Source organism: Sabethes cyaneus, chromosome 3 (genome assembly GCF_943734655.1).
Source record: "Sabethes cyaneus chromosome 3, idSabCyanKW18_F2, whole genome shotgun sequence".
In the NCBI taxonomy this organism is placed as follows: Eukaryota; Metazoa; Arthropoda; class Insecta; order Diptera; family Culicidae; genus Sabethes; species Sabethes cyaneus.
In genome coordinates this window covers 58479965-58504632 of record NC_071355.1, presented here as the reverse complement: position 1 = coordinate 58504632, position 24668 = coordinate 58479965, and the positions used below count along the sequence as shown (strand labels likewise).

General features: G+C 39.9%; 1 protein-coding gene across 1 annotated transcript; it reads right to left on the bottom strand.

Annotated features, from left to right (window-relative positions):
• Nucleotides 1-2568: 2568 nt before the first annotated feature.
• LOC128739617 (uncharacterized) lies at nucleotides 2569-21741 on the bottom strand. The gene is made up of 2 exons (XM_053835111.1): nucleotides 21712-21741; nucleotides 2569-3738 (listed from the first exon to the last, which is right to left on the bottom strand). The coding sequence occupies exons 1-2, from the start codon at nucleotides 21739-21741 to the stop codon at nucleotides 2569-2571; spliced, it is 1200 nt and encodes a 399-aa protein (XP_053691086.1).
• Between the last annotated feature and the right edge of the window lie 2927 nt (nucleotides 21742-24668).

Here is a 24668-nt window from a genome sequence, read left to right as displayed (position 1 = left end):
CCACAACTCCGTATTCTTTTGATATGAAGACGCCAGGGCTTCTGATGACTACAGCTAATCCTGCCTAAACAGGTCACGTTTCCTACTTCCAGTAGCCATTATTTCACCTTCACTACAATCTGATTCACCGAAAGCAAATTTGTAGAAAGCTCCGGTGTCACCTGCACATCATGCACCACAATTGGATCATCTTAACAGCATTTAGGCTTCAATTTCGTGCTTTCGTTGGCGGTTACTTTCATTCTTCGTTTGTTGGCGGCTTCAACTGTACCATTACTACTCCTGAAGAGAAGCTCTCCAAGAACCACTCCGATTTGGCAAAAAGATTAGAAGCACCTAAATCAAAATATCAGTCGTTGCCGTCTTTCTCAAATGCCGACAGCATCGTACATCACGCATTACTCTTTTTGATCGGATTTGACGAACGTTCCCTTGCAATATGGTCAAATTTATGGCACCGCCCCTACATTTTGGCCCTTTGCTAAATGACGAAGTCGGTTGCTAGTGTGTTGTTTCTGTGATTCTGTAGATGAATGTATTCACAAATTCGCTGGTAGTTTGGGACATTCTTATTAGTTTTCTCAACAGGTCGATTTTCCCGGCCAAACCGGAATCCTCGAATGCTACTTCCAACCTTGACCAGGCGTCCTGCAAAGAAGTAGCTTCTCTCACTTGTACGTTACTCGCTAGATCCAGTAAAAGAATTTTTGTTTTGGTTTTCGATCTTTCAATACATCCACGGCCGCCAGAGTTCTGTTTTCATTCCGCGTCGGCTTAACAGCTTTCCCAACATCTTTCAGTTACAAGAACGTCTGGACTGCTAATTTAACGCAGACCAGTTCTCGCGGCCTAGCAGAAGGGGTATGGACGGCAGACTTGACGATTCGTATATCCGGATCGGTGCAGTATTTCCTTCGCCTGACTGGGAACTTGTCGTTGGAGTCGTCATGTTCGTTTTTTAATAGTTTGAAACTTAATTGCACTGGGGCTGGGCCCATATGCTCTTGTGAATTAGCTAGAGCCGTGGAACAAACTACTCCGGCTGGCAGGTGAAACAGTAATGAAAATTTTACCGAACTAACTTATTTGCTATACATCGACACCTACTGTGCTCGTATTGTAGCACCATATCAACAGTTTTTTGCATCTGGAAAGCTTAATCTGACATTCACATCTTGCAAAATAAACTCGTTAGATTATATTAAAAATCAAAAACATTTACATGGCTCCGTTCTAAGCGAACAAATAGTTTTTCAATAAGATAACGTTAATTTTTTCACCAATTCAGTTACAAAACCCTGGTTCGACACCCGGAAAGTCGAACTATAATGACGGCCAGACGCCAGACCGCAGTCTTGATCTAAATGAAGAACACCTGGGAAATAATTGTTTGGCGGTTCTATGCGAACATAACGCAATATAACAGTATTAATGAGTTAAAAGGAACAAATACGGAAGCTTGGGAGGATGTAGATCATTACACGGGAGCTCCTAACCACACTTTTTTGACAGCACTTGGTGGTTTGTTTACATGGTGTTAAATTTTGAATTGAGTTTTCTATCTTTGCCTGGCAGATAATGATAGAAATTTATACTTTTTATTTAAGAGAAAGTGCCTTACATGCATTTACAGAAACTGATGCAGTAATCCTTCACGAAATTTCAAATCGAAACTGCTGGATGTGACAAAAAACATGTAAACAAACCACCAAGTGGTGTCATTTGACGGCAAAATGACGTCATCACAAAATGATCTATTGAAAAGCAAATTTTCAAGAAATTGGTTAGATATAGGATACCCGAAATAATTTTCCTGGCTATTGAGCCAGTTAGAAAACTAATTGAATCGTTTCTTTGAGAATCGCCACAAGCAACGTTTGACATGAGTCAATTTTCATAAGTTTTTGACAGTTTGAAATCTTCGGCGATTCCTACATCTTCTCTCAAATTCTGGTAAAAGGTTGGTTCCACAACCCCCATTCAGTTGAAAATATTTCGAGAAAATCTTTTTTTTTGTTTTCCTACAAATGTGCTAAAAGCACAAATAAATGAAATAAATTTTTGTACCTACCTGGCTCACCAGTTAAATCTTGAATGTGTGTACGATTACAGAAAATAGTCAGAATGTCAATGCTACACATTCAACAATTGGTTGGTTTCTGGAAGATCGGAATATGGAACGTCATCACCATTCAGATAGATTGACATTAGTGGAAGCAGTTTATTAGTTTGTTTCTCTTAATAACTAGTTAAATCGGTACAACATATATTACTATAATTTACAGTCCGTCTTTCATGTGAAGTAAAACCTATCATCGCTAGAATTACCAATTTGTAATTCTGTATGAAAATTTACTCCGTTCTAACTTTAGTGCTAGTCATGTACCAGCATACATCTAAGCTAAAGGTAAAAAAATATCTACAAAGAAAACGCATTTATGTGTAATGGCATAGTTTCAAAGCTTATCCTCATTGCCTAGGCATCTGCAAAATTAAATTAACATATTCTTTCCAAGAATTTTGTTTGTCAATGGAACACCTTATGTGAGCGGGTGGGAGGTCTCCGGTTTACGGTTGCCACGGATGATGGGGCTTAGCTGTTGAACTGACGACGGAAGCGGATGCCGATCCACCGTAGGATTCGTAGGATTCATTGGAAGTTTCGTGACTGTGGTGATTAAAGGTCAGACCGTGTTTGCCGTTCTCATGCGACGCTAGCGGGATGTAATTGTGATTGCTCTGACCGGCCGGAAGGTAGGTGTTTGATGGCTTCGGAGGAAGGTATCCTCCGGCTGGTTTCGGTGGAGCCGAAGGGGGCAAATAGGATTTGGAGGGTTGCTCGTAGGTTATTTTATTTTGAACTTTTGGCGGTGGTAGATACTGGAGGGACGGGGCTAGGAACGTGTTGTGGAAGGAAGATGAGGTGGCCGGTTGGCTGTGGATGTAGTCCGAGGCTTCATTGCTTGATCCAAGGTAAGTGGAAGGTTTGAAGGGCTTCGGGGTGTGAATCGAGGTGTGCAATTGGGAGACCGGCTGTGCGGGCGCGTGTACGGTTAAAGGTTTGATGGAAGAAATATACTTGTTGCCGGAGTATATATCCGGTATGTGTGAATTTCCTGACGATGCATAGTGTCGAAATCCTTTATTTCCGGGAGCGTAATTTGGTTCTTGATAAGCACTTGGAGCAGGGCCATAACTAGGTGGTAGATATGTGTTCACTGGAGAAGTTGGTGGAATCCCGTACGACGCTAGCATTGCTGGTTTAAAATGGGCAAACGAGTCGTAACCAAACGAGTTGTCCCAACTGCCTTCGGTTGGAACTGCTTTAATGGTAACAGCAGGATTTGGTGAATGTAACGCCTTGAGAAGCTCGGAAAGCTCCTTCGAACTGATGCTGTACTTCACTGGCGTATCAGCAAAAGAATTGAAACCGTGCGGGTTTGCTGGTGTAAACAGTGTGGGCTGGGTGAATTTGTACGGAGATGAGTAATATTTGTAGCCCGAGTAGTGCGGAACGTTGAACAAAGGCTGCGGTGCGCCATATGTAAAGCCTGAAATGGTTGGAGCTATAAATTCCATTGGTGCTCCGTAGCTTGCGGGAGCTTCTCGTTTTCCGTGCGGAATTTTCGATGTCGTCTTCTGTGATGCTGACTTTGAAGCTGTTGATGGTTTTGTTTGGATCTCTTTGGCAGTCAATACTGATGCCAAGAGCAACAGGATGGCTGCTATATTTATGCACTGTTGTGGAAGAAAGTAAAAATGGCAATTGTTAAAAAAATGAATTGATAATAATAATTTGCTAGAAGATTTTAATAATACTAGCGGTTGCGTAACGTAACGTTAAAACGTAAATCAGATTACAAGTTTAAACGGGGAAATGCTCGCCATTTTAGCTCCACTTATAACTAAAAAATAGTTAAGGTTACGGTGGCCTATGTAATTCAATTTATAGTGAATGAAAGAAAAATCGAAAGAATGTAATTGGCAGCAAAACATTGAGTTAAAATTGAAAATGCACCATTTTAACTCAAAATAAAATATCTGAAAAAATATAAAATGCATTAAAATTTGGGATGAGGTACCCCGGGGCAAGTGGGAAAACGGGATAAGTGGACACGGAGCTCATCACTCGCTTCAACGTCATTTTACTCCAACTGAACCTAGAAATGAAAGATACCACTCCAACGCGTACACTAAAATCATAGATTATTTATAACTGGCATTCCAAGCAACAAAATTGAACTTTAAATTTGAGCGTCATTTTCAATAATGTGTTGTAAGCTGGGCGCACCTTTCTATAAATGATATTTTAGCCGCACGCTTTCGTAAAAGTGCATATTTTTCTGGCAGTATATAAATATAATTAGTGTATTAACAAGTTACACACGAAAACTAGTTGTATAATTTGACAAACAGCATTAAATATATGGTTCGAAATGAACGCGGTGCTTCAAAGCACCCGGGGCAAGTGGAACCTATTAAAAACCAAGTGTTTCAGAACAAAACTTCCTATATTAATACATTTATTTTGATCTACTGCCAAATATTTTCAGTTCAAATACACAATATTTATAGCGGAAAAGCTTTAAAATAAAACCGAAAAAAACCAAAATTTAAAATAAACCAAGAGGACTCAAAAAAAGAAGTCCATTAACATGGTTTATGAAGGAGCGACCAGTTTGGACACATTCTAGCGACACATAAACGATGTTAATTGAGTCTAAAAAGGCAAAGTTGATACATGCAACTAAGCCTGCAACTGGAAGTGTAACAAAAAAGCGTTATAATTGTTATAGCGTAACAATTTCTAGTTTTACTAGTAGCGCTATCGTAATAGACATGGTAGAACAAACAGATCATAATTGTGTTCACGAACTATTAAAAAATGGTCAATCATAAATTACGCCTTGCATAAATTGGATACAGCTGCATATTCAATTGCATTGCATTACTTTACTGCATAACTGTGCAATTGCTCACGAATTGTGTTTTATATTATAGTAATAAAGCCGCTGGATGTGCTTTAAAAGTAATCTGGTTTTGTAACGGCGCTTTTGGATGAACTATTCGGAGAAACATTGTCTGTGTTTTAACATTGCTGGATTAGTTACACAATTTTCTGTTATTTTATGCTTTTCAATTAAATTTGAAAATAAGTCCCACATGCCCCGGTGAAATTCATTTCATGTAAATCAATAGTCCTTTTTAGTAATTAAATCTTCAAAGTGATACCACTGAAGCGCGAAGAGTGGACGCATAAAAATGTCGTGAAACTGTTATTTTCTTTTCTTTAATTTGATTGAAGGCTATTTTATCGAGATCTACTTTTACAAAGTGCTAGCCTGTTCAGCTGTACGATGTGCAAACAAATAAAAACCGGTGCAGATGATTCGCTCGCCTGCATTCCATTGATGTGGTTGGTTTTTCATTCCGAAGCAGCTTTTATCAGTCTAAGACATTCCTCGTCTGTTATGTGTTAGTGGGTTGTTAATTCATGATTATGACATATACAAATGGCAATGAAAATTATATGTCTTTTTTTAGCATGAATAACACATTTCCTGTTTTTCTTTGTTTGGTTACAAACTAGTTTTATCAAAGGCCTTTGAATAACGAAAATATGAAAGAAAACTAGTATGATTGAGTACACGTAACGAATATTATTTTTAGTATCGATTTATTAATAATATATTTCTTTTCTGTCGATTCAAAGAGTTTATTATTTAATACTATCAGATCAGGAAGTTTTAAATTAAACACATAAACTTAGAATTATATGGAAGAGAGGAACAAACCATAAAAATAAATTAGAAAAACGCAACAAAAGTGGGACGTGAAGAGGAACGAATGGGAAATTGCATAACCGGTAAGTATCCTATATTTTCTGTTTTTCAAATAATTAAACTCTAAAAAGTATATCACGTTCAATTTGAAAAGCGTTTAAATTTAAAATCGCTCAATGCTCATGTATTCAACTTGCAAAACCTGAACAATTTTTTGCCACCTTAATTTAAGATGGGTAATGTATAATCAGTAACAGTTGTGTGCATGGTACAACCGCATAATGTTCTAGATACGACCGTAGAACTACGTAAGGTAAGTTTTTACGTTAACCGTTCATTAGGCCGTGTTAGGGGGCCTCCGAGGGGACTAGCTGTTAGCGAAGCTAAAGTTTCGGTTAGCGGTGCCCACCTCTGCACGTCATTTACAACTATCCACTCAAATTCGTCGGATCTAGTTGAAAGAATCAGGACTTCCCGCTGACGTCTTGCAGCAACACGCCGTGGAAGAATTTTTGTGACGGATTTTGGCATTTTGTGTATTTTTTGGTTATACGGAAGAACTTTAAAACCAGCCGTGGACTTCGGAATGAGTTTATGTTCATCGATTGAGTTCAGCACGAACATCAAGGGGAAACATTGCCATTGATCTCTAGTAGCACTCCGTAGCCCCTCAGGAGTTTGTGCGACTGCTATTTGCGGTTGCAAAAATCTTTTAGGCAGGACGATACTCAAGAGCTCTTCAGTGGTGTACAGCATATTCTGTAAAGCCTTAATGGAGGGTTCATACTAGAAGAATAAATGACTCATTTTCACGCATACATGTTAAAAAAAGTTATCATTCAAAAAATTAAACTATTTGTTTTAAATCCATCAGTACATTAATTTTTTAGAAGCCTTCAATAATTGTATCTTCAAATTAAAGCAAAATTATAATTCCCCGAATAAATTTTCCAATTGATTTTTTTTTCATGTGACGTCACATAACTTCATACCCGCCCTCCCCCCTAGGTCACAAATCGTCACGATTAGGTCAACCCCCTCCCCCTGTAAGCGTAACGTACTTTATGGATGGCCCCTTGTATGTCATTTTTCCAATGTTTAGTGTTCTTACGTTCTACATAAAATCAATAGATAGAGTAGGGCAGGGTATAAGTGCGATGTTTCAAGCTGTCATCAATTTTCGTGAGATGTAAAGAAGGACAACAACAAAATATATTTTATAGTGATGCAGTAACTTAATGTCTCTACATTCAATTATATATCATCTGGAATAATAGGGTTATGCAAAATAAATTCCCCATTCTTCTGACCAAGTACCGATTCGCACTTTTACCCCACTAGCGGGGCAGAAGTGCGAATTCCGCGGGGCAAAAGTGACAAGCTCAAATCCATGAAATTAGTACAGCAGTAGCTAACAAAACCATATTATCTTCAATCTGCGGTATGTTTTGGTAAGGAATATTCTCAATTTACACCTTTCCGGTTTAGCGCTGGTGTATTGCAGACTCCGTCAGATTGAAACTTTTCCAGCGTTTGTTTTTTTGTTTCATCAGCGGAAAAACATTGTTTTCCTTCGGCCAACATCTGTAGAGCACACAGTTTTCTGCTGATCTTACATTTCTAGTATCTGTAATATAGTGCCTAAAGCTGTATATAATTAGCTATACATTTTTGCCTTGTCCAAGAATCGCACTTTTGCCCCGTTCGTGAATCGCATTTTTACCCCGCTTGGCGCGTGACGGGGCCTGCCTGATTAAATTTTGGAAAAGCGAATTATATTTAGTAAATTCTTTTCACCGTATTTTCAAAACAGATATACGAGTGATGTAAAACGCTGCTACAAATTTTCAACAAGTAATATCCTCCTCTTGATATCGTATTTGCCGTATAACGAAAAATTACATTGAAACCGCCCTAAAATAGCATTTCCGCATAACTTAGCAACTATGCTTCGTAAGCAACCAAAGTTTACGTTAGATACAAGCTGTCAAAGTAGTCACCCATCCATGCCCACGTAGTCAATTTACTCGGAGTTTGCACCGATAAATCATTGAATTGCACTTTTACCCCCATCGTACTTTTACCCCTCCTTACTCTATATATATTGCAAACAATCAAACGGAATTTTAGGGCAATTTTTATTAACTTAAATATCATTAGGGCATAAAAGAAGCCTGTTGATAATGTGAATAAATAAATAAGTAAATAAAGACCAACAAATCCGAAAAAATTTCCATCTGCCATTAAGTAAAACTGTCACATTATAAAAAAAAGCGAAAATAACAGCGAGCCATGGTTACTATTTTGGGGAACTCCAGTCTCAGTCACGAAAATATCAGCTAGCAATGGTTCGATTTTAATCTGCAGCTCCCTGTTCTTGCTATTACGATTGAAATCTGATCTTTTCTTTTGTACGGACCAATTCGTAGGTAAATTTCTGTTTGAATGCAAAAATATTGTTGATTCGTCAAGAAATGAATGAGTTATAAAAGGACCTTCAAAGGACTCATACGTGCTACGTATGAAATACAGGTGTTAGACAAAATGATCGATTTACGAGGGTTGAAAATCCTGAAGTTTGACACCCACATTGACATGGTTTCAGATATTCCCTAAATTGACCGCTTCCACCGGAGTACCAAGAACATGCTACAGGGTTGCCATGGCAAGCTGCGGCCCTAGAAATGCTTGCAGTGCCAGCGGCTCTTAAAATTTTAAAGTTTGATACTCATATTGATATGGTTTATGTAACGTTACTATCCTGTTGAATGCAATTAGTTTCATCTAAAAATATTTTATTTTGTAGAAGTTATGGTCGTTTGAATTTCGTCAAAATTTTTCCTGTCTCGATCATTTTGTCTAACTGTGGTCTCATTCTCATTCCCCAGGTTAATGAAGTGAAATACGGTTTGATTAAAATTGTAAACAGTAAAAAATAAAATAGGTAGATGGACGTACGCGGGAATATAAAAACTATTTAAAGTGAAACAGGAAAATTGACAAACTGGCAATCGAAAGAAGTGTATGTGTGAAAACAAGAGGAAAGACAAAACAATTTAAATATCTAATAAGATAAATTCGCCTAATTCCCATGTACGGGGTACGTGGCGAGTCGTCATTATCATCATCATCATTATAAGCGTTCAAATTGGATCACTTTTCCACATTTAGACTAACTTCCTGTCAGATGTACTCCTACGACAAAGAAGTAATGATATGTGAATAAAGGGTGTCTCACAACAAATTGCACCACGGAAGAAACGCTGTAGAAAATTACCTAATTGACCGATCCTTTTCAAACTTTCAGGCAACAAAATATAACCCATTAGTAAGCTTTTGGCATATTTGTTTCATTCAACTTCAATACCATAACCGTATGCTCGCCCCTTACGCTTAACTCCGCTCAAAAAGTTTTGTACAACCTAGCTGAAGCTTCATCTGTACGGAAATCCACTTTATCTTCATGTCTTCCTCAGACTTGAACTCCTTGGGATACTTCCGTAGTACCTGCTTCATAATCGTCTATTAGTTTTCGATGGACCTTAGTTCCGGTGCGTTGGAGGCTTTCATGTCCTTGGGTACATTCTATGAATATTGGCATGACGATAGATCCGGCCAGAAGATCGTAGGGCCCTCGTGTTGCTTCGACAGAGATGGCAGATGCTTCTGTAAACACTCCTTGTGGTAGATCTGCCCGTTTACAGTCCCGGTAGTCACGAACGGTGGACTCCGTTTGCTACATGATGTATTTCTTGGCCAAACCATGTATTTCTTGGCAAACTATGTAAGTTTCTACATCCTTACTTCCTCCGGAACATAGCTTGTGCTGGGCGGTGAAGTACAGTAGCCCCGGAAGCTGCCGGAAGTCCGCCTTAACGTAAGTCTCATCATTCATCGAATTCATTCAGAGAATTGAGGATTTTCCAGGTGTTTACGCAAAATAAATTCACAACGTTGCTTTTCGGGTGACGCCATTTTTTCTAATTTTCGAAAAACTGATCGCGATAAAAATAGAGTGTAAATAATACACTCTAAACTACTTCTACTCAAATTTTCAAGAGAAAATACCCAATGGGTAATTTTCTACAGCATTTCTTCCGTGGTGCAATTTGATGTGGGACACCCTTTATTGCATAAACTTGGTGCCAAGTTTTTATTTTAAAATGAATTTAGATCATTTTTCAAAATTATCATACAGATTTGAACCAAAGGGTCCAGAATTTAATGAAACTTTATGCACGGAGCTTGGTTGATGGACTTGTGAATAAAAATAAAATTATAGAAAATGAGGTCGCCCATTTTGTCAGTTTTTTGGAGTTTTTCAAGAACTCCGAACTAAAAATCACACCAATGTTTACGAAGCTAACGCGCATGTATTTGTTTAGGACGGCATGACAAATGTTATTCTGCAAAATTTCTGCAGGTCAGGCAAGTTTTCCCTGCTGTAGAATAACGACAATACCTTGCGTGAGTTATTTTCATTTATGAATGACGGAAATTAAAACGATTAGTCGACATTGTCTTCTTCGTCGCACAAAAAAACGTAGGAAATTTGGCTGGTAGGACTTCTTTAATGATAAAAAGCATTTAAATAGATCTCAGCTTACTTTGATTGATCGCGTATGATAGACAACAAACTAAAATATTAGGGAATAACTAGTTTTGCATATTGTGTCATAAAAATGCTGATATTTTTAATAATTTGTTTTGGATAGGACGGGAATAGGCAATTACGACGATGTAGCAACATACCCTAGTATTTTTGGTTTTTGTTACTTTGACTCAATTTTGATTCATTTGACAGTACCGTCTCAGCCAAGCAAAATTTGAAAAAAATATATATGGGAGATTAGTAGAGCTAGTTATTATCTACAATATCGCTGAATGAAGTTTTGCTGTATCTTTTGTTTTTACGTTGCTACAATGCTGCTATACCCGTTTGTATCCAAGTAAACGTTCATTTAGTTACCACCGAGCTTGCAGCCATATTGCATCATAAATACAAAAATTAAAGCAAAGCTTTATTCATCATGGCTGATGGTTGATAATAATTACAAATGTCCTTTACATGAAAGTTATTCAAACTCTGCTTGGCTAGGGCAATACAGCGAAAAGAATCAATATTAAATCAATTGGTACTACGATGTTTAGTTTAAGAGTTATGAAATGTTCAAATAAACCCGAGAAAATCAGAAAATTTTCCTCGAAGTTTTTTTGGAAAATAGGAAGTTTCGAATTTTTTAATCTTATTTTGATTTTGAGTTATGAGTTCCTTAACATTGCACGCGTAGAAAATTCCAATAAATTCTGAAAGTCATTGGCCCATTTTGTATGATGTTTTTGAAAATTGCAATTCAATGCTGTACTGATACCAGCAATTTTTGTATAGATTTCACATACCTAAGGGTACCCCAATTGGACGTATTATGTGCTGCAACTTGATAGAATCATAATTTACAAACTCAAGTTTATTAACTATTACCTAGTTCTGATAAAAAACACATGTTTTCGATAGTTGTGATACAGAATTCTAAAACTTTTCGTTAAATTCAGCGTAAAGTTGCTAAACATGATGATTCATTATAAACTTGATGTCGTCCAAAAGTATAATAGCTAAATTCATAACAAAGTTTCTGTATAAGTTTAAACAAATAACGAATTGAATTTAAAGGGAATAATATAGTATGTAAACAACAACTGTTTTGTAATATTGTTAACAGAGCATTACCCGATCAAATTAAAATAACTAATTTATAATAGGATGAGTTCTAAACACGGTTCTAGATAACAAGTTTTTATGACAAATTCTCATTTGCATTTGTTATAAATTTGGTCTCGCTTGTAGTTAAAATAACAAAAATTGTAACAATTTGATCAAGTTTATTTCAAGATGAGTTACAAAAACCAGTATTCTGTCCTGCTTTATAATCAAAATGTAACAAACCGTGTTATAAGTAGCAGAACGGATAAATTCGTGGTAAAACATTTCCTGTGTCGTAAGTTTTACTATCACATCTATAACACATTTTGATAGAAATATCAAATGGAGCTACAATTCTATAATATTTTTATTAGAATCATCTGATGGGGAACCACGGTATATGTACACAGTTTTCTGTGTGTCACTTTTATAGGTCAGTGTAGTGTATCACTCAAGAAGCGAAATCAATCCTATTATTTTCTACTAATTCCTGCGAACATTGCTTCCTTCACATTTTAATTACTAATTGTCTCCAATACACACTCTCTAACACTCTCCTTTCACATGTCCACATTCTTAAAGTTCCCACTTCTCTTTACATATGCATACTCCAATAACTGAAATATTGAAAAAAGCACACACTAACCAGCATTTTGAAATTCATCCAATCACGATCAATACCAGCATCCAATTTTCAAACTTTTATTGCAATCCTTCAAAACGAGCAATTAATCCACGAACTGTGCACCAGTTCTCAAGGACTCGTGGCCGATGATGAGCGCTCGTAACAACAGACCACCCGGCGGAACGCGAATCTAACAGAACATCAAAAACACCGGTAATGCTTTCTACGCGCGGTCGACAATAATGGAATGCACCGGAGCTGCCAAAAATCAGTTGTTTATATACGACGACCCACTTCTTCTCGAAGACGGCGCGGCGCTCTGACATCGCCGCTGCCAATAATAACGACAACGACGACGGCGACGACGGTCTGATATAGCAGAGCGCGACCAGAGCGTCGTCGGTCGGACAGTCAGCACACAGTTCATTTCCAACGGCTACGTGTTTCGAAGATCACGCAAAAAAATCACCTGTACCTACCGGACAGTCACTCCGCGCTTGGGTCCTAAAGATCCGCTGGTAATGTACTTAGCTGTCTCCCTTCTACAGAGAGATAGAGAGACGGACGCTGGAGTCGCCTTTGCTCGGTTAATGAAATGCTATTACGCTGTTTGGAAATGTAATCGTAATTGCTTCAGGAGAACGGGAAAGTTATTGTAATCTACCCTTTTCAAGCATCTATACTTTTCAACGTTCTCTCAATATACTACATTGCCAACAAAGCCATTAAATAGAGTTCAGAATATGTTAAGTATTGAAAAACACATCTATTATTTTGCACTGTATAGCGAGATTGTTTTGTTTTTGAATAAGCAGATAAGTATACGATAATTTGAAAAGTCAGAGAAACCATAAAACATTTAAATCTCGTCTTGTTAAACGAAAGCAAATTAATTGACTTCATTGCTCTTTAATAAATCGACTCATGTTGCGCATCATTGTTTTTTGCATGCATCTTCTTTTATGATCACTTTGCGAATTTCCTCATTGTAATGGCTCATTGAGCATTCGTACCATACCATTTTGTAGCAATTTTGCCACTCTTTGATCTCCGTTTTTTTTAGAAGTACAGCAATTAGCAATAAACTTAATTATCGTTTGATACGTATCGAACCTTTCGGCCTGCCACATATGGCTCAACGATGGGTAATAGTGGTTTGCATTGGCTAAGCTTTTCTAAGATGTAAGGCATTTTAAATGAGTTATGCTCAGAGTTTTAAATTTTTGTTATATGCTTATCAAAAGAGAAGATTATTTTACTACGCCAATAAACAGCCACGTAGCCAGAGGTGGGGGTCAGGAGTCATATCTTGGCTCCTAATACATTATATGCATATCTTATTGGTTATAACTATAATATATTATAATACATTTAATGTATTGTGGTTCTAAACGAAAAAATATGCACATAAAACAGTTAAAATCAAAATTGGGCCCCGGGCCCCCCCTTCTGGCTACGTGGCTGCCAATAAATACATTACAGTAATTCATTTCACTCAGATACTTTTACGAGAACGATCAATGCTTTCAGATTTAATTGTAAGTGTTATTTTGATTTAAATCAGTAGCTCAATCGAAAGCAGTAAAATATTTTCGTTGCATTACGCAAATTGTGTTTGGTGGGCCCAGACTAGAAGAACTTGAGGCAGTAACATTTCGCATGACCCATGGACCCGATCTGTGTATTGATTGTCTTTAAATATAAATAATTTTGATCTATAGTAGACTTTTTCGATAATTATAAATAAACTAAGAAGTAACCGTGGCCATTCTCCCGAGCAAAAAAAAGTATTGTGCACAAATGGGGCACCGTGAGTGGTCTTCCGACCAGAAAACTAGCTAAGGACGAAGGTGTGAGCGTCGGGCAGATTCACCCGCGTTGTAAGGGGTTTGGAGAGCAGTCCGCTATCGAAGATTCCTCCTCGAGACGTGGACGTGAACCTTGAACTACACCTAGATACTTATTGTGAAATAGAAGAAACTACTGAAGAAGAAATCGGGGTATATGATTATGGACCTACAGAAAACTCTGCTGGAACCGCAGCTTTATACCTCACTGAAAGTGAAGTAAGTGAACGCCATTTACACTAAAAAATTTGTCAAGAAGGTTTTGGATCATTGGATAATATGAATCATAGTTGGAGCACCCAAGCAGCATACTTTTGTCATTTTTAGTTGCTGCAACCTATTTATGACTGAAATTAGTTATTAATCGGTTGCCACAACTAGTTTATAACAACTGTGCTAGTGGGGCAGGAGACCAAATCTAGGATTGCCCTGGTCTTCTGTAACGGTGGAGCAATTGAAGGACCTTGACGTAGTCGATGACAATGGTTTTCCCGCACAACGACGTACAGACCTCCATAACAGGCTAGAAAACCTCTCCGAGCGCTTTCAGGCAGTAGGTCTCACAGTCTATGTAACAAAGGCTAATTCTATTATATTGAACACTAATAATCCCACCAACTTCACAATACGGGGACAATAGGTTGAGCAAGTGGATACCTTTCAATATCTTGGTAGCCAGATAACGCCCAAAGGTGGCACCAAGACTAGTATAGCTACACGGATCAAAAAAGCCCGGGGGTGCCTTAGCAGGTCTGCGAAACAGTTGGCGCTCATGTCATATCATGTCCCACACATTGTACCCTTTCAGCTTTAGCAACATCTGGATACTGGGTTCGCCGAAGAGCTGCGTCAGCTCGTGGTTCATCCTTCTCCTCCATACAATGTTCTCAGATACACCGCCAAAGATGGTTCTAATCACACGACGTTCACAAACGACCTGTATTTTCAAGTCCCCGTCGAGCATTATCCACGTTTCGTGCTCGTAGAGGACTACCGATCTTATTAGCATTTTGTACATGGTACATTTGGTAAGCACGACTTCCGGTAAAAATACGACTGCGTATTTCTTCACTACAGTTGTTACCCGATGTTATCAACGATTCGTCGTATACAAATTCGTTCACCACTTTTGAACTCGTCCCCGTCGACTACCACACTATTGCCTTTGCGAGCTCGATCACGCTCGGTTCCTGCTGCTAACAGATACTTGGTTCTGAACGAATTCACTACTAATCCATTCTTTACTGTTTCACGTTTCAGCTTGGAATACTGGTCAGTAACAGCCAGGTACGCCCTCCCTTCAATGTCCACGTTGTCAACGAAACAGATAAATTGGCTAGATTTACCGAAGATCGTGCCCCGCATGTTAAAGCCCGCACGTTTTATAACACCTTCTAGCGCAATGTTGAACATGAGAGAGGAAATGCCATCACCTTGTCAAAGTCCCCTGCGTGTTTCAAACGGGCTGGATAACGCGCCCGAAATCCTCACACAGCACCGAATGCCATCCATCATGGCCTTAATCAATCTTGTCAGCTTCCACGGAAAGCCGTTTCCGCCCATAATTTTCCATAGCTTTTGACGGTCGATAGTATCGTAGGCGGCCTTGAAATCTATAAAAAGGTGGTGCGTAGGGACTTGGTATTCGCGACACTTTTGGAGGATCTGTCGCAGCACGAATATTTGGTCCGTTGTCGATAGCCCGTCCACAAAACCGGCTGGATAACTTGCCACAAGTCTACTTGCTAGCAGCGTTAGACGGCTAAAGGTGATCTGAGAAAACACTTTATAGGCGGCGTTGAGAATGGTTGGATAATGCGTAAAACAGACCCCATAGTGGTCCTTAGCCTCTTATTCCGCATCTTTTAACCCTACATCTACGTGGTACCAGCAGGAATACGAGCAACCATAGCGGAGATCGGATAACTAAGGTCGTTTATCAACAGGGAAGGAGGCACAATATATCTCGACACTTTAAGATGGCAGCCCCATCACGAGACTCGTTAGCGTAGGCCTTGGTACGGTTACCTATCTAAACCCTAAGAGCTAAAAAGAGTCAAGAAAAATTCTACTCGGAATATTCGGCATGGACAAAGGCTACGAAATAAGGACAAGGAAGGGAAACTTGGTACCTGGAACTGCAGATCGCTAAATTTCGTTGGTGACAACGGGATGCTGCTCGATCAGTTAGAACCCCGAAAATTTGGCATCGTGGCACTGCAGGAAAACTATCGCAAAGGCCAGAAGGTGTGGAGGATCTGTGGCGGCAAAGTCCAATTTTTCCAGAGCAGAGGGAAGCAATGAATAGACCAGTGATCGGGCCCCATAGTTTGCACACCGGCACGAAGAATAATGGCAAGCGATGCATCGCATCAACTTTGCAGCTTCCCGAGGCTTGGTGATCAGAAGTACTTTCTTTCCTCACAAAGATATCCACAGAGCCACCTGAAGATCACCTGACCAACGAACTTCGAACCAAATCGACCATATTCTCAACTAGGGCCGGTTTTTCTCTAACATCAACAACGTACGCTCTTTACGGGGTGCGGATATCGACTCGGACCATTACCTAGCACCAGTATACGTGCGCTCAAAACTATCGATGGTTTATACTCCGCGACAAAGCTGCCCCCGTCGGTTAAACATTGGGCAGCTAAACAACCCGCTAGTTGCCGAAAACTACGCGTGCGTACTGGATGAAGCTCTGCCTTCCTCTGTGGAGCTAGATGCTTCGACCCTCGGAAACGGATAGAGCATGATACGTTCTGCCGCCAACGAGTCCTCAAACGCGGTGCTAGGGGTGGAAACCTAGAGTGCACGAAATGATTGGTTTGACGGAGAATGCCAACAAGCGATAGAGAGGAAAAAAAGAGCTTGGGAAAACTTTCTAAGCATATCCACGAGAGAGAATTTTGCCAATTATTGACGAGCGTGAAATGAGTTACCGCGATCCTGAGGAGGAAAAAGCGCCAGAAGGAGGACAGAGATCGTGAGGAACTGAAACAACTATTCCGGACTAATGAAACGCGCAAGTTTTACGAGAAAGTGAACCAAACTCGCAAAGGGTACACACCTAAACCTGACGTGTGTAGGGACGAGGCAGGGGATTTAATCACAAACGAGCGCGAAGTGGTCGATAGGTGGAAGCAGTATTTCGAAGAGCACCTCAACTGCGATATAGCAGCAGGCGACCGGCTAGATTGCTGTAATTACCGCGGCATCACGTTGGTCAACGCCGCCTACAAGGTGCTCTCCCAGATTTTGTTGCGTCTATCCCCAATAGCAAGAGAATTCATAGGACAGTATCAAGCGGACTTTATGGGGACCCGTGCTACTATGGATCTAATTTTTACTCTCCGACAAATCCTCCAGCAATGTCGTGAGTACAAAGTGGTCACGCATCATATTCTCGTGGATTTCAGGGCAGCATACGATACAGTTGAACGAGAACAGCTATGGCAGATAATGCACGAGTACGGTTTTCCGGACAAACTGACGCGGCTGATCAAAGTTACTCTGGAGCGAGTGATATGCTACGTGCGCATTTCAGGCACTCTCTCGAGTCCTTTCGAATCGGACAGAGGGATGCGCCAAGGGGCTGGATTGTCCTGTATGCTATTCAATATCGCTATTGAAGGTGTGATCCGGCGAGCGGGCATCGGAACGGGAGGTACAATCTTCAGCAAGAGAGGCCAACTCTTAGCCTTCGCAGACGACCTCGACATCATTACTAGAAACCTTGAGACGACGGAGGCAATCTACGCCAGACTAAAAACGGAGGCTAGGAGGATTGGGTTACAAGTCAATGCGCCGAAAACCAAATATATGGTAGGAAGAGGCTCCCGAGAAAGCAAAGTTTGCTTCCCACAGACAGTGTCGATTGACGGCGATCAACTGGAAGTGGTTGAAGAGTTCGTATATTTGGGATCTTTTGCCACCGCCGACAATAATACGAGTAAGGAGATCCAACGACGCATTCAAGCTGGAATCGAGCCTACTTTTCCCTCAGTAAGACGCTTCGATCAAGGAGCATACGTCGCCGCACAAAGCTGACGGTGTACAAAACGGTAATCAGACTGGTAGTCCTCTACGGACTTGAGACAGTAACTTTGCTTACGGAAGACATACGTGCACTAGCCGTATTTGAACGAAAAGTGTTGCGGTCTATTTTTTGTGGAGTACAAACGGAAAGCAGAGAGTGGCATAGGTGTATAAAACACGAGCTACTGGTACTGCTTGGAGAGATTCGCATCATACACCTGGCGAAAGTTGGGAGACTACGGTGGGCCGGCCACGTCGCCTATGCAATGAAATCCGTTCTCTTCAAGAACCCCACCGGTACCAGGAATAGAGGGGCTCAACATGCTAGATAGCTCGACCAGATTGAAGCCAATTTGAGTGTGACGAGACGTTCAACGAAATAGCGACGAATAGCCCAGGACCGAGTACAATGGAAAAGAATTCTTGATACGGCAAGAGCCACTCTGGCTCTCGGCTGAATAAGTAAGTGTTAAGTGAGGCCTGTGTCTCAATTCAGCGCTTTAGTGTAGCCGCAGTGAGCATGCGGCTCCTGGTCTGATTCTTTTCGTCTGTCACTCAGAGAGCATTCGGCATCAAACCAGCTGTTACGCTGTTTTCTACGCGTCGTGTCTACCATCTCTCTCGCAGTTGTTTCAATGGCACCATATACCTTTCTTTCTTTCCTGCTGTTCTGCGATTCATTGATCAAGCTTTCTGGCGTATTCCGCTGCCACGCGATCTGCCGTCCAGCACTGGCTAAAATCCACGTTTGGATGCCTCCAAGTGATATTCATACGTGAAAAGTAGCTGATACAGATGGCAATTTCTCTGGCCGCGGCGAAATTTATGACCCTCAGTCCGTTATCATTGGTCGACAGGTGAATGCTATGTCTTCCAAGGACAGGAAGGAACAATTCCTCCCTCCCGATTTGCGGGTTTCTTTGTTCTTTGCCGTGTCCTATGCCGATTGATCCGGTCCGTACGTTTTTCCGCAATTTTCGTTTTTTTTTGTGGCAAATGATAGTTTCGGCACCAACCGGGGTCGCCATCGCCATACCTGCATCCTAGTGATGGGTCTTCCATCTTAAGTATAGCTTACGGGATAGAAATTTTCATATTCAGCCACTCGCTCCAACACAGACGCTGTTTGAGCCGCTCCTCACCTGGAGAACAGACGTTCAGGTTCGCACCTCCTGGCTTAGTTGCTACAGTTTGGCCATGAAGCATTTACAGGTATGGCCATTAATCGTAATCGTTTGATTTAGATCTTCGAGGTGGCGCTAGGTAGGGGCTTGAACAGCCGGGACTGCATATGAAGCTACTTCCACATAGCAAAACCGTCATTAGTCATTATCATTACCCTTCTTTATCGACAGACTTCACAGCCGGCTGTTAGAGTACAGGAAAATTACGGGGCCAGTGTAACGATCCTACTGATTCTATCTAGCAAGCACCGCCTAGCCGAGATTCAAACATACGACGACTGGCTTGTTAGACCAGCATCGTACCTCGAAGCTAACTGGGCGGGTATCCTTCCAGATAACTATCCCCATTTCATACCCAATTTTTACCCATTTTTGAATATTATGCATGTAAAAAAGACATTTTTATCGAAGTTATTATATCCTCAAACTATTACAAGAATCTAAGGAAAACATAGACTAACAACTTTTGAACGAATCGAACACAGGCCCTGAGGTGAAATCGAAGTAAATAGTTGTCCATGGAACTGACAATCCAAATCTATCACAATACTAAATCTGCAAACTTTAATACCTAACAGTTCATTAACGTTCGTACGAATTTATCTAGATATTTGAATATACATTGTGTCATAGTAAAACTCTGACGCAACTCTGTCATGATGGTGCTGCGAGCCTTCCGAAAAGCTATATCCGCATGGAGTTCTCTCTCAATGCAACCTAACCGGTATATCAAACAAACGCATCGATCCGGTTGGTGGCACTTGACTTGACATCATGCTTTCTTTGAACTTCGTTTTTGTTTTTATTGCGAAGAAACAGCGCACAGCACAGATCGAATCTCCTATAGTCTGATGGAAGAATCACGTTTTGCGCCACCGCCCGCCGCGCGCGCTGCCGAAACCAAATCGGACATGGTAAATTAAATCGGGTCCATCATGTTGCAGATCGCGTCAATTACGGTCGATTACCGTTGAGCTCCACGACGGCGACGAGCTTGCGGGTGACGGTACGATAGTTTGAATAAATATTGTAAGTCATACTTGGTCGTTGAAGAAGAGCGCCAGGAAAATTGGTTAGACAATGGATAATTGTGCATACCCTCAATTAACTTTCGTTTTCATACCTGTGGTCGCATCCCGTGCTGGGTCGGCTGGGCGATGTATGCTAGGGGAACTGAACTGGTGAGCAGGTGAAGAATCGATTGCGTGAGTTCGCATTTTTCGTAGTCGGTTCCAATAGGAACGAAAAAGTTACTCCGCGCATTCAGCGATCTGCTGGCTATTTTCCGTTTGATAGGCTAAACGCTTTTAGATGACTGTCAGGTGCCAACCTGCAACTGCCAAATGGTGGCTATAATGATCTCGATAATTATGCAACTCGGTTGGGTTGTTTGTATCTGCCATGCGACTAATGCAAGAAGAGACGCTTTTTGTGCATTGTGACTCGTTACTTCTCAGGTTACTCGCTCTACTAAGCCTGAAAAATAGAACTGTCATACAAACATAAGTTTATCTTGGCGGTTAACTAACAGTGATGATATAATAGACGCAGTTTAACTTTAATTATGTGGGTATGGCAATTTAATATATATTAGTAATTATTAATAAAATTCCTAATATCATTATCGGACACAATCTTAACTTTAACATTATTTTTATAATTACGAAGCGAAATTATAGTGCAAAATAAAAAACGCATTCGAGCATTATGAAGTTATACGTCGTAACATTCATCCTTTGTTACGATCTAGTATAACTGATGTGTACTTGCACAGTAATTTTCTCTTTTTTTAAACAGAAAAAAACTGGTAAACTTGTAGAAACAGTAGCGTAATTTAAACATTATTTTAAATAATCATAAATATAAAGTCTGACAAAAAAGGTAGCACTCACCTGCCTTGACTTTGAGCAGCACAACCTGCTGTTGTGAGATACACTCCAAATGATTAACATTAAATTTCCCACCGTCAACGTGCGTACAATAAACGCTATTATTGTTTTTCGGTTTTGTTCCGGCTTCTGGTAAAACAAATCCCACGACCATGAACTAGACCAAATTAATTCTATTTTTGATTAGACCGTAGATTGTAAAGTTATTTTTAAATCATCCGCATCGGATACATTACACGAACTAAAAATCTAATTTCAAATGTTTATTATTATATGTGGTAGCTTATTACAATATTTTAAATATTTTCCTTTCTTAGTGAATATTTTTTTGCCTATTTAATAATTACACTTTTTTGTTTTTGAAAATAAAATACGTCAGACCTACTTGACGTCAGCACTTTCTTATCTGGTCAAATAATTTTATACTTCTAATAGTTCTCACAATCGAAAAATAAAAAAGAAGTATTTTAATCTAAAAATGAAACCATCAAAGCAGCGAAAAGAAACATGACTTTTCAACTGCAGTTTATTTCCGAACTTACATACCGCAATCGTGATGAAACGAAGGCCGGCACAGTTAATTCGCAGGGGTCATACTGGCACGGAACAGCGTACAATTACGGAATGGTGTTAATAATTACCAGACTTATGTCGTAGTTGTAGTAAGACATTGCCGCTCTTTGGACGAGAAACATCCGCATCGTTCCGGCAAGAAAATGAATGAAAATGAAAAATGTATCAGATATGCGTACTGATGTTTACATCCGTTTGTGAGCGGTGGCTAGGAATTCTTAATTAGGCCAAGCGGAAAAGACCTTACTGATTTTTACATCTATCATCTCTTTTATTAACATATTTTTCAGAATATTTTTCCACAGCAGAATCCAACCACATAATAATAATAACCTAATATTTTTAAAAGGGATAATTATTATGTTATGCTCATGCCTGGGAAAAAGGGGCGTATAATCACAAATAATTCAAATTCAAATGCCTTAATTTTGTCAATGGATATTTCTTGCCGGTCATAGGGTGCAGAGAGTAAAAAGTGAAACAAACATAGCTACATGGCACCACGGGCAAAGTAATGAAAATCCACAACGAAACAAAAGGCAAAGTCTTTTAAATTGAGCGCGAAGCTTTCAAGAAGCGAAAGTACAGCAATTAGAAAAAATAACACCTTTATCAGAACGATCGGATTCGGAACTAGGTACAATAGCCGATCTTAACCGTAATTATGTAACAGTAGTTTACGTAAGGCAACGTTTTTCATTTCAGTCGATTTATTAGCATCGGAATCGTCTTTGTAGGAAATTCAACCCAAGCTTGCAAAAGTGAAAGAAGTGAACTCAGTTCCAAGTTAAAACGAACCTAAGAGAGCCCTTGGCTAAATAAATTCACAATATGTTTTCTCGGTGAAGCTAATGCAGCTCTGATAGTGAGTTACATGGTCAATTTGTTGTGGTGGTCAGCTAAAAGTTAACTTAGTTTGCACAAAACTTTGCAAATTTTTTTTTCTTCGTTTGTGAATGCTAATCATCCGAACAATTGCTTTTTAGCATATAATTCATGATTCCAAAATAATGTTCATAGACGATAGCATATTTAACACGAAGAAACAAGTAGGATTACGTAACAGTAAGGTACTCCACAAGAAGTTATTCTATTACCTATGCGCATTAACCTATTGCGACAGAAAAATCGAATTCGAATTAGGTTTACTTTAGTCTTTTTGACTTATTGTTATAAAATCTTATTAAAGATTGTAAAATTATCTATTATCTTACTTACTTACTTATGTATGCATGTCCACCAGTCCCGCAGAACAACGGGATGAAGTCAGGTATCTCCACTGCCGACGGTTACCTGGCCATGCCTTTCACCTGTCGCCAGTGCAAGTTCTCGTCAACAGCTCGGATGTCGTTTTCTAAGCTGTGAGCTGTGTTCGCCATGAGACTCTGGATCTGCCTCTCCTACGCTGTTCTTGCGGATTCCAGTCGAGTGCTTCTCTGCAGACTACGTTCGCTCCTTTCCATTTACATGCAGTTTTTGCGTTTTGTCCGCTGAGACACACCACGTTTTGCAGGCGTACAGCAATACGGATTTAACGTTTAAGTTGAAAATTCGGACATTCGTATGCAGAGTGGTGTGCTTTGAGCACCAGACGTTTTGCAGACCAGCAAAGCCACCCCTGGTCTTCCTGATCCGGGGTGCTATATCATTCTTGGTACCACCATCGGACGTTGTCGGGTTACCAAAACCAAGATATTGAAAGGCTTCCACCAACTCAACTGTGCCGCCGGAGAGTAGCGTCGATCTTCTCCTGAGTCCAGTTGAAGATTACCTTACAGAGTACTTTCAGAGTAATACAATTACCGCATTCAGTGAGGTGTCAGGCTTAGAAACTTTGACCAATGTGCCCAGCATCTAGTCCATCGGAAAATCTGCAGTTTCCTATAAATTGCCGAATAGCTGAGTGATCATCTGGGGTGACAAAAATGGGTCAGCTATGAGCATCTTAGCTAAAATACTGTCAATCCCTGGCACTCTATTGGATTTCATACTCTTGATGGCTGCTTCAATTTCATCCAGCGATGGCACCTCCAAGTTGATGCGATTAATTCGACGAACTGTTGGCGTCATACGCTGCTGGTTTAGTTGGTCTCTGACATTTGAGACTCGAAAAAGTTGTTCAAAATATTCAGTCCATCGTTTTAAGCTGTTCTGTACGGTCAGACAGTAACAGACCAGCTCTGTTCTTTAGCGGCATCTTAGTTTTCATCCTGGCACCACTAAGACGGTGAAAAATATCGTACAACAAATGTCACCTTTGGCAACGGCATTGATGTTAAAAACTCTAAATCTCAAAACTCATCAAAAATCAAAATCAACTGTGAATCATGTCAACTTAATCCTATGCAGAAAAAACTCACGCGTGAGTTTTTCTGTTTTCATGGTAAGAAGCACAAAACTAAGCGTGTAGGGCGCTATATCTCTGCATATTAGCGTTGATAGGAGGAAATGCTTATCAACTTAGGAACTATATGGGCTTGTTTCATTATGCCTGATTTTTGTTTTCAGGTATAATAAATTCAAATTTGTCACGAGGTTTTCGAGTCACTTTAAATCTCGCATGTGCATAATATTTTTAGATATAAATTATCAAATTATGGTTGTATATGAGCACCAATGGCATTATATTAAATTTATTAAAAGGTATTTTTTAAAGGTATCTTAATTTTCGTAATTACTGGCTTTACCAGAAAATTTTTGAATAGTCAGGTTAGTCTCATATAACTCCCCCCATCTACTAACAACAATTCCTTTCCCGAAATACTTGTGAAGATGCAGAGGATTCCCTGGTCTTTAGTAGCAACAAGTATTGGACTAACATTCCTTCCCATCCCTCCAGGACCCGCATTCGGACGTGGCCGGCGTCGGTATTGATCAGCATGCAGGGACCTGATAAGGTTGCACAATGAGGAATAGCGTGCTGTCCCAAGTATGCTCTTTCCAGCCATCATTTTGCAATTTTCATCGGTTCTGGTCAATAACGGAGTAGCAGCACACGGGCGGTATCCTATGCTTATGCTATGCT